The 13,720-nt window shown below is 36.6% G+C and overlaps 4 protein-coding genes across 5 annotated transcripts; 2 read left to right on the forward strand and 2 right to left on the reverse strand.

Annotated features, from left to right (window-relative positions):
• The first annotated feature begins 226 nt into the window (after positions 1–226).
• On the forward strand, positions 227–2,091 carry LOC105677086 (UPF0415 protein C7orf25 homolog). Of its 2 annotated transcripts, none has more exons than XM_012375458.2 (4): positions 227–376; positions 608–1,058; positions 1,156–1,670; positions 1,741–2,091. In XM_012375458.2, exons 1-4 carry the CDS (start codon positions 227–229, stop codon positions 1,828–1,830), a joined length of 1,206 nt encoding a protein of 401 aa, XP_012230881.1. In that variant the 3' UTR covers positions 1,831–2,091. The 2 variants fall into 2 exon arrangements, with proteins under 2 accessions (XP_012230881.1, XP_067213739.1); XM_067357638.1 differs by having other exon boundaries at positions 321–459.
• LOC105676941 (tetratricopeptide repeat protein 12-like) lies at positions 1,827–2,986 on the reverse strand. The gene is made up of 4 exons (XM_012375172.2): positions 2,851–2,986; positions 2,580–2,783; positions 2,130–2,522; positions 1,827–2,049 (listed from the first exon to the last, which is right to left on the reverse strand). Exons 1-4 carry the CDS (start codon positions 2,984–2,986, stop codon positions 1,985–1,987), a joined length of 798 nt encoding a protein of 265 aa, XP_012230595.2. The 3' UTR covers positions 1,827–1,984.
• A 260-nt stretch (positions 2,987–3,246) lies between these two features.
• Positions 3,247–5,039, reverse strand: LOC137000583 (protein abrupt-like). The gene has a single exon (XM_067357639.1). The coding sequence runs from the start codon at positions 4,823–4,825 to the stop codon at positions 3,662–3,664; it is 1,164 nt and encodes a 387-aa protein (XP_067213740.1). The 5' UTR covers positions 4,826–5,039; the 3' UTR covers positions 3,247–3,661.
• Positions 5,040–5,341: 302 nt separating this feature from the next.
• LOC105677065 (uncharacterized) lies at positions 5,342–13,677 on the forward strand. Its single transcript, XM_012375422.2, has 3 exons — positions 5,342–5,792; positions 10,447–10,680; positions 10,987–13,677. Exons 1-3 carry the CDS (start codon positions 5,711–5,713, stop codon positions 11,166–11,168), a joined length of 498 nt encoding a protein of 165 aa, XP_012230845.1. The 5' UTR covers positions 5,342–5,710; the 3' UTR covers positions 11,169–13,677.
• The last annotated feature ends 43 nt before the right edge of the window (positions 13,678–13,720 follow it).

Genomic DNA, 13,720 nt, shown 5'->3' on the forward strand with positions numbered 1-13,720 from the left:
CTTGTCGCACAAAGGAATGCGAGAGCGAAAAAGTTGAGGTTAATTGAGATGAGTTTGACACGAGCTGCGAGCCGACGACATTACACGATATTGACCGACGGCGCAAGATGGCTGCTCGCACCACGTCCGTCGCTCGTGCACACTGCGCGGTATTATCGCATGCGGCGGTAGGGAAGATCCGATTCCGCTCGCACGACCGACCGTTGATGGGAAGTCCATAGTGACGATGGAAGCCATGAATGAGTTACTCCCGTGCCTCGAGCAGAAAATCGCTGACGGCCACAGTATGGTCGAGCGGCTGAGACTCATGGACAAGATCGACGGGATCGACAAACTGATTCGGAAGATCCAACAAGAAATAAAATTTTTGGAGAAAGTATGGCACACGTGTTTCACAATTCAAAACACATTTGCCAAAATCAAGATTAATTGCACCAAGTTATTTGTTATATTATAATTGTAATTAACATTACAAGTTTGTTTTTGTTACACTTTTTCCAAGTCTACGTGTATATTTGATATATAAATTGTGTGTTTAAAGTGTCAGTATAATAGAATAGTACAAGTACTATTAATAAATTGCTAACATTGCTAACATTTCTTTCAGGTACATTGTACAGGAAATGTAAAAAAGGAACATTTACAAAGCACAAATCTGATTCATCTCAATGCTATGGTGGCTCGATTATCTTGCTCAAAGGATCCTGTCAGTGTAATAAAACCCTTCAAGTATCAGAAATCACGTTTGGAGGTTGATATAGTATGTAACAATGGTGCTTCTTGGGTGAAAGTTATAGCGAGAAACGCGAGAGCATTAACTCTGATATCTCTTGGTAATGGAGAATACGGACAGAAGTCTGTTTTGGATCAAGCTAATTCTTATCTGATGTGTAGCAAATGCCATTTGCACCACTATAGGCCACCCGATGTTATATTTCACTTTGCCTATGGCATAGAGATTCCTCTAGCCATACGTTTGGAGCAAATGGGCATTAAAGTCGAAGGAGAACGGATAGATGCGGACAATGAGATTTTGAGTAGTCAGCACGATATATCTGGTAAATATGTAAAGCATAAATAATCAACCATTATGTTGTATGAACATACTTTGACTCATGATATACTTATTCTTGTACATTTATTTTTTGGAGGTAGAACACGATGAACTGGATATTTCCGAAGAATGTGAAAAGGATTTGGATGTGGATCTGCAATCATTAAATACATCTGCACTCTCGACTGAAATCAAGCTCCTTAATCTGGATGTGTCGACCTTGCTGGCTTATGTTACAAATATGGCAAATGGATATAATAATTATATTTATCGAGAGCCACTACTCACGCAGCAAGCCGAGATGGAAAGAAAATGCCCTATAAAACCAATTCTAGATGATTTGTTTCAAGACAAAGAAGTTATTGTTTGCCAGACGGCGTATAACAATTTTATGAGTATCATTGATGTCATCGGTGGCCCGAACGAGACATTGCGGGCGCATGAATTGTTGAAGAAAGTCCGGATTGTTGACGATGTAACCACTGGGCGAGTTATGGAACTGCGCTTAGGCGGTAGAATTAAAGATCGGTCGCGATTAGTTTTTGCAACAGGTGAGAATATGAAAAGTATCACTGTCTCCGCTAATGAAGGATTTGTGAGAGCGGCACGTATGCAGGTAAATCCATTTATCATGCAACAGTATCATTTTGCAATTTTAAGTTATTATATACATATATTTTTTTCAGGGCATTGAGTGTACAGTTTTCCTACACGAACCAAGATCTCTATCAGAAATTAAAGAAGGTAATGCCACAATGAGTATAGAACCATCTTGATATTATTTAGGATATTTATTTAGACAATTACAAAGAAAACATACACTGGCATATGAAACATTAGACATATTTAGGCTCCTAATTTATTATACCAGTTTACATTTAAAACAATGCATTAAAATGACATTTGCTATTATCCTCTTGGAAAAGGTTATTATACTTCATTGATTACTTGAGTATTGAATTTGTTAAACTCAATTTCTATATTTTCTTCAAATTCTGCAAAAGATATAAAATAAATGATTATTATATGAATCAATATATGAGACTAAGTGTTATTTCAAAACGTTTGACAATACCTTTGATAAATTTGTTGAAGTGGGGATTCTTTTCTTTAGCTATTTCTATGCACTCGTTACTTTTCTTTTTGTTCCCAAGATGCATGTAACACTTAGCACTATTTAAAAGAGCTTTTAGGTTTGCATCATTTACTTTTAGCGCCCATTCGCAATCATGTAAAGCCTTTTCGAATAATCCAAGATTCATATATGATAATGCACGATTATTCCATAATACAGAGGAGTCTTTACGTTGCTCTAATGCTTTATCATAATAAGTTACAGCTTTTTCGTAATCACCTTCTTTGAACGCACCATTTGCAATTCTTTTCAATGTTTCTGCGCGCTCGTTTCTGATTTTACGGTCTTTGGCTCGTTTTCTCGCGTCATCTTCCACACTCTTCATGAACATCTCTATTTATACAAGTCACTTTTAATTTTTAGTTCATTAATAGCAAACGCATTACTTACCTCGTGACATTTTGTCCGGATCATTGGAAGAATTATCTTCCTTTGAAGAATATTTATTAATTAATGAGCGATTGGTTTTAATCTTTACCTCTCCATCTTCATAAATTTCTTTTTGAATGTTTTTCTTTAAAATTTCGTCGGCTAACTTTTGTCCGCATTCTTGTTCTTTTGAATCGGAAGATGCTAACTTCTTCACGATTTTTTCTTAAATGAATAATTTTACTGAAAAATATAAACTTTTTTGCAGCAAATCAAGTGAATACCTACCTACCTACTTCAATAACACGATGCATAAAATTTTGAAATTCTTCTTCTGTTACGTTTTTGTCAGGATTTAATTCATTAATAATATGATTTGCTTGGTCTACTTTGTTACAGCTTATTTTATTTTTTATATCCGTATCCATTTTTCATGTAAAAGTGTAGAAACATTTGGAAAAATCTGTATGCCTTGCACAGAGTATTATGAAGTGGCTTGTTTCCATAGAAACGTAAGTGTTTTGTTGCTATGGTTTTTCGGGCTATATATGCTATTGTATATTATTGTTGCATATTTATGTAATCAAAATGTGTGTACAATGTATATGTTAATTCATCAAATTACTACATAAATCTAATATAATTTAAAGAATAATTTTTATTATGCAGATACAAATTGTGAAGCAGATTTTGGTTTGTATAGCTTTATTATAAAAAAGAGTAAGAGCCTATAACCATTGTTAACAAACATACAGGAAGAAGATTAGTTGTAAATTGTTGATTTTTTTGTAATATATATTTTATAAATATATACAGTACGAAATGAAGTCGAAAAGTAAATATACATTTTCCAGTGATTTCTGTGTGCTTAATTTTGAATTGCACTGACTGCAACTACATGCAATATATGTACTGTACATGTATATATTTATAAAATATATATTATTTTATATTTAATATTTTTAATTTATATATAAATTTTCAATTTGTGTAATGTACAATTAGGATGCCATGTATGAAAGTATATTATGTAGTGAAACAGGGTGAGAACCAGAGTCGCAATTTTAGTTTATGAAAGTTTGGTAATGAATGTATTAACTGTTTCAACTTTTTCTTGGAGAGAAGTTAGTATGAGAACGGGTACTTTTCCTTGACGAGTGGAACGATAGTTGAGAATACAATGGTTGCGTTTGTGAACTAGATGCTTGATTGACTTCCAAACATTCTGTATCCACCTCATCGACCTCGAGAGGATCCATATCAGCGTCTTCTTCCACATCTGAGGATATTTCGATTTCGTCCTTTATGTAAATCATGCTCAATTCGTGTTCGCTAGGATTCTTCTTGGATTTCCTTCTGTCTAATGGCTCGTTTCGCTTATTATCTGGCACATGAGAGGATGGTTTCCCAGCTGTAATTTCTATCTCGTCCATAATGCAGCATAGTTTCTCAAACGGTAACGGCTTGTCATTTGATATCGTGGATAATACACGTGGCCAGCTGATTACTTGATCCGAGGGTTCTTTTCTCTTCTGCTGTGTGGCTAATTGTCCACTTGGCAATCCTTTACTTGTACTTGGCATATCGTTAATATCTATAATACTGATACCAGAACTGCTGGCCTCCAGACGTTGGCACAATTCAGTCACATTAATCTCCTCCTTCTTCTTCGTCGCGTCCTGAGGAACTTTAGGTGGTATTTTGTAAGGAACAAATCTTGCTTTACCCTGCGTCCTCGATAGACTCGTTTCGTGTTCAGAGCTGATATTCCTACTGTCACTCCTACTGGACAAGCTCTTAGGACTAGTTTCTTCTAGTTTCGGTCGTGACACTGTGTTGATCTTTTTCAACGTGTCGAGTTCCTTCGCGGTGTTATTTGTTCTTTCCGTAAACAGCACCGATGTCGGGATCTGTCGTAGTCCATTGACCTCTAGGATTTCGGCTAGCTTGAGCAATCGTCTAACCTCACTTTGAACTACCTGTATCTCGCCGCAGTACATGAAATTTATGAGAGTCTTGAGGTCGTCGGCTTCGACGTCGTGGAGGATAATCATCGGATGCGGATGATCGTTGGCTACCAACAGTCGACGAAAGAACGAACTCGAATTTGCCAGTACCATCTTGTGACATTTGAGAATAGTGCCATCCTTGCACACCAAGGAAAGATCGACAAATTGTTGTTTTTCGTAACAAGTATCAAGAGAAACCACCAAATGAGACGGGAAGCTCGGCCACTTGAAACTCAATACGGAATCCTCCTTCATCATGACGATTTAAGTCAATTCATACGAGTTTTACGATCGAATGACGCGTGACGCTCAATATGCGGCGTTTCAATATGACAACAACACTCGCCATGACACGTGCCGCTGTTATTCTGCTCTTCTGCTAGCCTTCCCGCGAAAGCGTGATGCGCATAGCTATATTTAACATGTATCTATTTATAAATCACGACAGACGTGTTTTCTCATTGTTTGCCAAAAAAAATCTCTTATAGAACACACCGTAGTGTGAGACACGACTGCTGTGTCTATAAACGTCGCTTAGCATTGAGATTGAGAAGTAAATTAAAAACAATTAAAAAATACAGAATAATTAAAGAATTGATATTAAATTTGTACAAAATTTTGAAAATCAATTCTTGTCTTTTAATATTGTAAAAACGCAATTTTTACGTGTTTTGCTTTTAAAATTCCCGCCCTAACTTCTCAAGATCGAGACGAGATCTCGATCGACGGCGATCGACTTACGGCGAGTGCGATATCTCGACGGGCCAATTGGGTTCGATAATTGCAAATGGTCGTTTAATAACAGATGATTGAACGCGTTCCACAGAGCGCGCGGCGTCGCATTTATCTGTCAAACGCGGTGGCGGCCGGCCGCGACGGATCCGGTGATGCGCCGTCGGCTGACGCGCGTCCGTTGAGCGTTGAACCGGCGAAGCGTAGATCTCAGCGAGAACGCTTCGAGGGAACGTGATACTGTTTATCCTCAGACTCGGCCAGTACCGAGAGTGCGACAGAGAAAGCGTGACGCGTGAGCGAGCAGAGCGGTTAACCTTTTGAATAAGCACGTCTTGTATTATGTGATCGCGAATCGCGCGACGAGCGAACGACAACACAAGGAACGATAGAAAGAAAGCCGCGGGGAAAATGCGGACGCATACGTGTGCCGATATTTTCTGCTGTCTCGTCGTGCTGATTCTCGTTGTACTGTCGACGTTCGGCCGTGCAGGTGAGTACACGTAGCGTTCGTTTTCTCGCGCAAAAGACACCGGCAAGAATAAGACAGAAAGAGAGAGGGCGAGAGAGAGAAACATAGATCCGTGCCAGGCTGTCGTGTCTGGCTGGTAAATTAAAGCCTGAGCGGCCACGAAATTGGTTCGTCCGAGTGAGCCACCGCAGTCACCCCAGCTTTAGCCACAATGGTCTTCTTCCGCTCTTTCTCTCTCTATCCTTCTCAGTCCCTTTCATCTCAGTCTCCGTCGTACCTTCAGCATCTGTTTTCCTCGAAAGCATGTGTCCTCTCCGTGCCGAGAAACGGGAGAGCACCCTCTGCTAATACGTAGAAATGAGATAACTACGATGTGTGACGCATATGTCTTTCCGGTAAGCGCTAAAAATGCATTTTTTTTGCTGCGGAATATGCATCGAATAATTTCTGCCAGAGTTGTTCAAAGCATTTCTACACGGGACAGATTTACACGTAAAGTACTTTTTTTTGCGGAGATTTCCAGGAAGCATTTGTCGCGATAATTGAGCGTATCAAACAATCTGTCGTTATTACGCATGATATGATAAAAATACAAATATTCGCCGCCTCTCAAGGCGTATCTCTCTTCTGCTGAGAAAAGTGTGTTACTTCAAAAAATGTAGACATAAACGCAAACTTTATTCGTGCAATCACTATTGACGCAATCATCGAATTTTAAACTAAAATATCGAAATAGAGAGTAAATGTATACTTTATTTTACGATTTGCAGCTAGAAAGATAAATATTTTATATAAATTTACATAAATAAATACTTTGTCTTGGCTCTACGAGCCAAGTAACGCATAAATATACATCTCATATCACAAGCTTTGTAACAATCGTATTTTTTTTATACTGACTCGTTACTGATTAATCGCGTGCACGTAATTAGTAGTTTTTTTGCATCTTTATCCTTCGCATTCAACTCATTATAAAAGCGAATTTGAAACGCTTAGTTGCGGGAGCCCCGTCTTTTTTCAGATGATTACAACGTCGATGTGTATGTGCGAGGAATATATTTGCGATAATATGCTATCTTCTTGAGGAAATGGATTGTATTTTTTTTTTATCTCACTGTGTGTTTGTGTTGTCGATCCGCGCGATTCGTACTGATGTACCTTCTTTTTTTGCGCGTGACATAATCGGTAGGTAGCTTCGGGGTAGAAATCGTCGTGACGTAATTAAAGCGCCGCATGAGTTTATTATGAGATATCTCGAATCGCCCGTTTTTTTTTTTTTTTTCTGTTCTAATTATATTTATGCAGTGAATATTTTTATCACGCACAATATGATCGGCAATGACATGTTGATGTATTTTTCTTGTTGCTTTGATTAAACTTCTCTCTCTTTGCGGTTAATTAATTTTTAACATAAAGTATAATTAATTAATTAACTTCTGTCTGAGATTTCAATTGATTTCTATTTCCAACGCTCTGCAGAACGCTAAGGAAAAACATTTTACGGAGAAAAATAACATTTCATGTATTTTATCATATTCGTGCTATAACATATCGGCTGTGATATGATAAAGTTTATTTTATTTTGAAAAGTTTTTCCACGCGGAAATTCTTCCGAAAAACAATGACAATTTATCAGTAATTATTCGGATTTGCCACAGCTGGTTTTCCGATGTTAACGCGGCCCTGTTTTATGCGCCTTTATTGATCGCATATTTATGTCGGTCCGCAAACGACCATCGTCGTCCGAAAACGACGTATCGACTTTTGCAAACTCATGCATGCGTTCCATATTACATTGACTCCGTATGAATTTAAATAACCGGCAGGTTATATAAGTGCATGAAAAGAATTTGCCGAAAAGAAAACTGGCGGGACGGTATGTATTTTACGTGCGAATTTTGATATACACTCGTTTATTCCGGAGCGTATTTTAAGCCATCTTCAGTCGGCGAGGAAATGCGAGGGATTTCCCCCGCTCACTACGCAGTTACTCTTATTATAAGCCTGTTTATTTGAATTACAAGTGTACCGCACGTGGCCATTTGCTCGCACATTCGTACGCAATAAGGACAAAATGTGCATGATATTAATAATGAAACAATCTATATATGTACGGCTGCAGATTAATAATAGATTCGCCCGGTAGTAGTTCGTTGATGTAAAGACGTTTTTCCCGTATTTCCTTCAATCTTTTTTTCCAACTAATTTCCTTAAAAGCACATATTTCCATATATAAATACGCTCTGGAAAATTTCGCAAGCGGTGATTTTGCTCGATTTACGGGTGGCTTCTCTATAATAAACAAGATGAGAGGTTACTGTATTACGAGTGTATGTGAAATCTTTCGACGAATTCGTGTTTACGTGGCGAAACTCAGTCTGACGAAATTGGATAGTCGACGCGAAATTGAGCGAAAACAGGCGAAGAGTACCAGCAGCTTGGAGAAACGTTTAAAAGTTTTATACGTATTACCGTGACGTTTTTTCATTTTACGAGTTTTATGCCGAGATCTGTTCTACTGTATTTTTTCTTATATTTTTTATCGTATCAGCGACGATAATAAATGCCAATTTAAAAATCTTGATAACAACAAATCGATATAATTTTATATCTTTTATTTATTTGATATATTTTTTGCAAATTGATATATTTATTGCAAAATTACATTGACTTGCTGTGATTGGAATATTTTTCAATAATTACCGATAGCTTTTTTTCATTTACATGATCATTCGTATTGAATGAATATGTACTCTATTTAGACAGTCATTTTATTTATCAATTTAATGATCTATCTTTTATATATTAATGCATAGATTTTATTTATAAGTCTTTGATAACTTTGATTCGACTTTAATAAGCATATTTCAAGATTTCGCGGTAAATGTTCTTCTAGGCGCATATATTCTGATATCTATATCGGGAGATTGCTTATTCGTGATGATAATTATGCCATTGGTTCCGGTTTGTGATTTTATCGAGAAAAGAAAATAGTTATATAATCTTGTTTAATCTTGAGCTGCGGTCTTTTCGAACGAAGTTCTCTTTCGATCCTGGTACGTTTTAACAGCGGTTTGCCAGCTGCGGAATTTCCTGAAAGCGAGATGAAAAGGCTCTTTGTTCACTCGAACGGTCCGATTTTACGACGTTATCGCGGAAAAATGCTCGTTCATCAGTTGCATTGTATCACGATTCCACGGGAATGCAATAAGCGAATCGAAACGGAATACGATATCTCGTATCCGCGGAAGTGTTGAAATTTTATATCGACGATGGCGAATCTCTTGCGAATTATGCGATTGCATCTAACGCGCGCTTTATGAGCAGACGACGTAAAAATACTAAACGTTATAAAATAATATTTTACGAGTGAATGCAGTATCTATTTTCTGATTAGAGATGGAAACTTTGATAAATTAAATAAATTTTCTACCATGGATACGCGTCACGTTTATTTACTAAGATTTACGTAATGAGATGTCAATTTCCATACATTTCTCCGATACTTTCATCGATATTTTCACGAGACAAAGCACGTAGGTCGACATGTTTTATGGAATTAATGCGACAACAGTCACTTAAATCAAAAATGTGTCTCTTAATACGCTTGACTCAGCCTCGGTACGGTTAACCCCCTTGTATATACTGTTGATAAAACGAATTCGTTCCAATTAAGTGATTCAGCCAATCATGCATCACACGGGCTCGATGGAGTTACGAAAATGCCATTCATCCTCGCGCTTCTTTGTGTCTTCTGCACTGGACGAGATAATGAAACGTTGGCCGAGGATAACGAGACGGATAAGAAACGCGGCGTGTTCGATTAAGTTCAGCGTGACGCGCGCAATCGATATATTTATATGTGTGCACTGCAGTGTGTGCATTGTATTGTCTTGACAATGACATCGGTTATCTCGTCAAGAGCATTGAGGCAGTCTTGAACAAAACTCTCGATCGATGTAACATAATTTACAAAATTGGTTGACTGATTTTATGTAATATTCCATTATATTTGCAAGACAATTATTTTTAATTTGTTGAATATTTTATTTCTTTAAATATCTCAATTTTTTAATTATTTCACAGCATAATTAATTTTTCTTTTCTTATTATTTTTATATAGTAGCATTGCTTTGGTATCAAAATGAATGTTTTATTGTTCCAGCAGATAACACAGTGACTGCGGCAAATATTGTTATTCTGATTTATCTTATTATTTGAATTTGGATGTATATTTATTAAAATTGATTATACTCGAATGTAACGTCACGCGTGATTTATTATTATTATTATTATAGTGATGTTTGTTGATCTTTCAGCAAAGAGTGTTTTCTAAGCTGTTTTAGAACGTGCCTCGATATCTCGTGTTTACTTATTCATCACTTTATTGGATATGTTATGTTATTTAGTCAAGAAATATATTACAAAATGTGTTAAAAGGAAATTTTTTTATATTTGTAATAAATATTTATCGAGATACTGCAGTTTTTCATATATAATTTATCATGAAGATATTCCGTTTTAAATTCGCTTTAATTGGTAGCGCCTCGTAGAGACTCAGATTGCATTAATGAGTTTATTAGATGCGAGTTGAAGGAACGCCGGCGTTACACGAGATCGGTCTTGTTCTTTGCGAGTCATTCACCTTTACAGTATTGATGACGATTCTTTTCAGAGAACGATAATGGCACGTACCTACGGCGATGCAACACTTCGGATCTCAAGGAGGCATCGTGCGGCAAGAATCAGAGATGCCACATGATGAACAACACCTCGGTATGCGAGTGCATACGAGAATATCATCTTGTTAATGACGAGTGCATTAAGACACCAACGGCGACTGCCGAGACTATTTCTACTACTACTACTATTACTACTCTTAAGCCAGAACACAGGTCCGAGTCAGGAGGTACGTGCACGCCAAAAAAAGACTGCGCATTGACGCAAATAAGTATTTTGAATTTTACTTAATGTGAATATTATTTTGGAATATTACTTTACAATAGAAGACACATAGACAATATTTGAGCTCATGTTCGCATTTATGAGCGTCTTAGCTCATGATTAGATAACATTATTGAGCTATTATTCATTCACTGATATGATAAGAAAAAGTCGATATGCAAACGTCTTAGTTAACGACTAGCAGCAACAGCAGTAGCAACACTATAACGACACAGCTGGCGACTAAAATCTCTCAATCAATTTGATCCAGGTAGCTCCGTAGCCGCTGGTCTGCTAATACCGACCTTCCTCATAGTGATCGGTGTTCTGCTGTACTTCGGCGCGAGACGGTACAAATGGCTGCAACGGTTTCGGCAGTATCGTCACAATCGTTACGGCAATGTCCTAGTCACGAGAGACGACGACGACGACGATGATCCGCCGATAGCGTAAGACGACGACAAATAAAATTAAAAAAAAAAAGTAAAAAAAAATTTTTTTTTTAATGCTAGCAAATGCACATGTCGCGCGTACAAAGCGCACTTGCTTGAAACTTGAGAGAGTTAAACAAATGCAATGCGACTCCTGTCTGCTGATAGTGCACATGCACAGTTACGGCCGGGCGACGCTTGTTTCGCTTGTTTAAGGATCATTACTGTGCGTGCAAATATCAGCAGAGAAGTATACGAAGTACGCGAGAGGCGAGTGGCGAGAGGCGAAATGAATTACGAGGCCAAATGTAAGAACGCACTCGCGCGAGTAGGTATGCCTTCCTAAACGGAAACGGTTTGTGAAATCTGTCCATCTTAGTCAAAATTGTATGTAATTCATATAATGATGGGTTATATGATTATTATTGTAATATGTATTATATTTTTCGACGAAACTTTGAACGCTGTATCTCATTCGTCGAGGACACAAAAGCGTTACTACTCGCGCTAGTGTCGAATCTATATTTATATGTGATCATAAAGAATATGGCATAATGGACTGCGTTAACGATAACTGTAAGCATTCACTGAGAGCATAATTTTTTACATTGATATTAATAAGCTGGTCAGTAAACTTTATGTAATATTAATATAGATGTGTAATAACGGGGTGATCGTTTCTTTTGTCTCACTTCATCTTCACTATAAGCAAAATTTAGACAAATTATATAAAGTGTTGTGTCGCTATTATTATCGATAGAATTCTACATCTATTCTTCTTTGTGATTTTTTTTTAGGAATATTGGAAGTAATGTGATTGATACGGACGGACTGAATATAAGTATTTAGAGAAACTTAAGTTTAAATATTCAACAATTTTGATTGATATTTTTATGATTTTTGGATAACACGATTTTTTTAATCAACTAGGACATACATGCGCGCGTTACACGCGCGCCTTTTTTTCTTTTCTTTCCTTTCTTTCCTTTCAACTTAAACTTGTCAAACAGCTGTTAAAATAAAGCTGTCAAAATACAAACTGTCAAACACAATCATCTTTATGACAACCGATCGATAATAAACAAAATCGCGAACTTGGCGATTGATAAATCGATCGATAACTGTTGCAACGAAAAAAGGCTTCAAAAGTAAATAACATGCTTCTTTTGTAAGATCGATCACATTACTGATATTGAAATTTATTTTTTTTTTTACACTAAATATTTTCTTTTCTCGAAGGTAATTTTTCTTTTTTGACGTTTACGAAACAAACCAAATCTTATCATTCAATGAATCTAAATTAGTACTTACTGCTTTTTTGCTCTATAGATAACGGAATATTCTAAATGCTATGATGAACGTGTAAATTTGACAGAGTTACCTTTTAAACCGCAAGAAATTTGGGAGCGATTGCATTTATACCAAAAGAATGTCGCGCACTTTTTAATCTCTTCGATGTCTCTGTAGCGTAATAAAGTTTGTAAATACTTTGCTATTCGTAAATGCGTATTCTTGCCAGCAACAATTTCTTCCTACAAAATAATCTAATCGTGCTTCAGAAAGAGGTCTCTATCTTATCTATACATGTATATAAGTGGGACTATCTTCGGCTCGTGGAAGATTAACAAAGAAAACTTTCGAGAGTTATATATATATATATATATTGTATACGTACCCTATTCTTGTACTGTATCGTTTTTTGTACAGAACTATGCACTAGATATTGAACTATAGTGACTGTCCGGTGTATAGTAGCGATTTCGATCGATCAAGATCGTCGATCGAGATATTTGATATTTTTATAGTTCGCGAGTACAAATCTAAGAAGTGGTGAGTAGTACTGGCGAATTATTATTGTAGTAATTTTATAGCGACAATTTAATTTTTCAGCATTACGATCCAAAGTGTGGCTAGTACTGTCTGCTTATTTGTTGATGCATTTCAATGATTCGACTGAATATCTTAAATGTTACTACCGCTACGTTTATACAAAAGCTATGATAATGATTCATTGAATATCGCGGTTCTTCGCGCCAGGAATATATTCGAATATTTCTCTGCCTTTTTCGCCGAAAAAAAAAAAAAAAAAAAATTACAACCATCAATTCACAATTTGTGTATGCGTGGCTCCGTTAAGTTTTTAATCATGATTCTCTGTGATGTATTTTATATTATTGTTGATCGAAACACTGCATTTTTTCAGCACAATGAACGATCTGATTTCGACGTATTTTTCCGTGCAAGTGTTATATATCATTGCATTGACTGATGATGTTCGATATATTTTCATTGCTCTATATGTATATTCCGCAGGCTAACGCAGGCAGCGTAAGTAGCAGCGTTATTTAAGGTTCAGCAAAAAAAAATTGTCGCTTAAAACGAAACTGTTCGATTGTCTTTACGACCGTAGAATTTGGACTTGTAATGTGTTTGTAACATTTATCAATGTTTCGTATAGTGTCAGATATTCCGTTGTGTAATTTGCCATTTGTCCTACAATAATAAAGGTCTCCGAAATTTCTCCAACCGAATATTTCTAAAAATTCTTTTCATGTCTGTAAGTTCTTTTCATAT

The sequence above is a fragment of the Linepithema humile genome, chromosome 6 (genome assembly GCF_040581485.1).
Source record: "Linepithema humile isolate Giens D197 chromosome 6, Lhum_UNIL_v1.0, whole genome shotgun sequence".
NCBI classification, from domain to species: Eukaryota; Metazoa; Arthropoda; class Insecta; order Hymenoptera; family Formicidae; genus Linepithema; species Linepithema humile.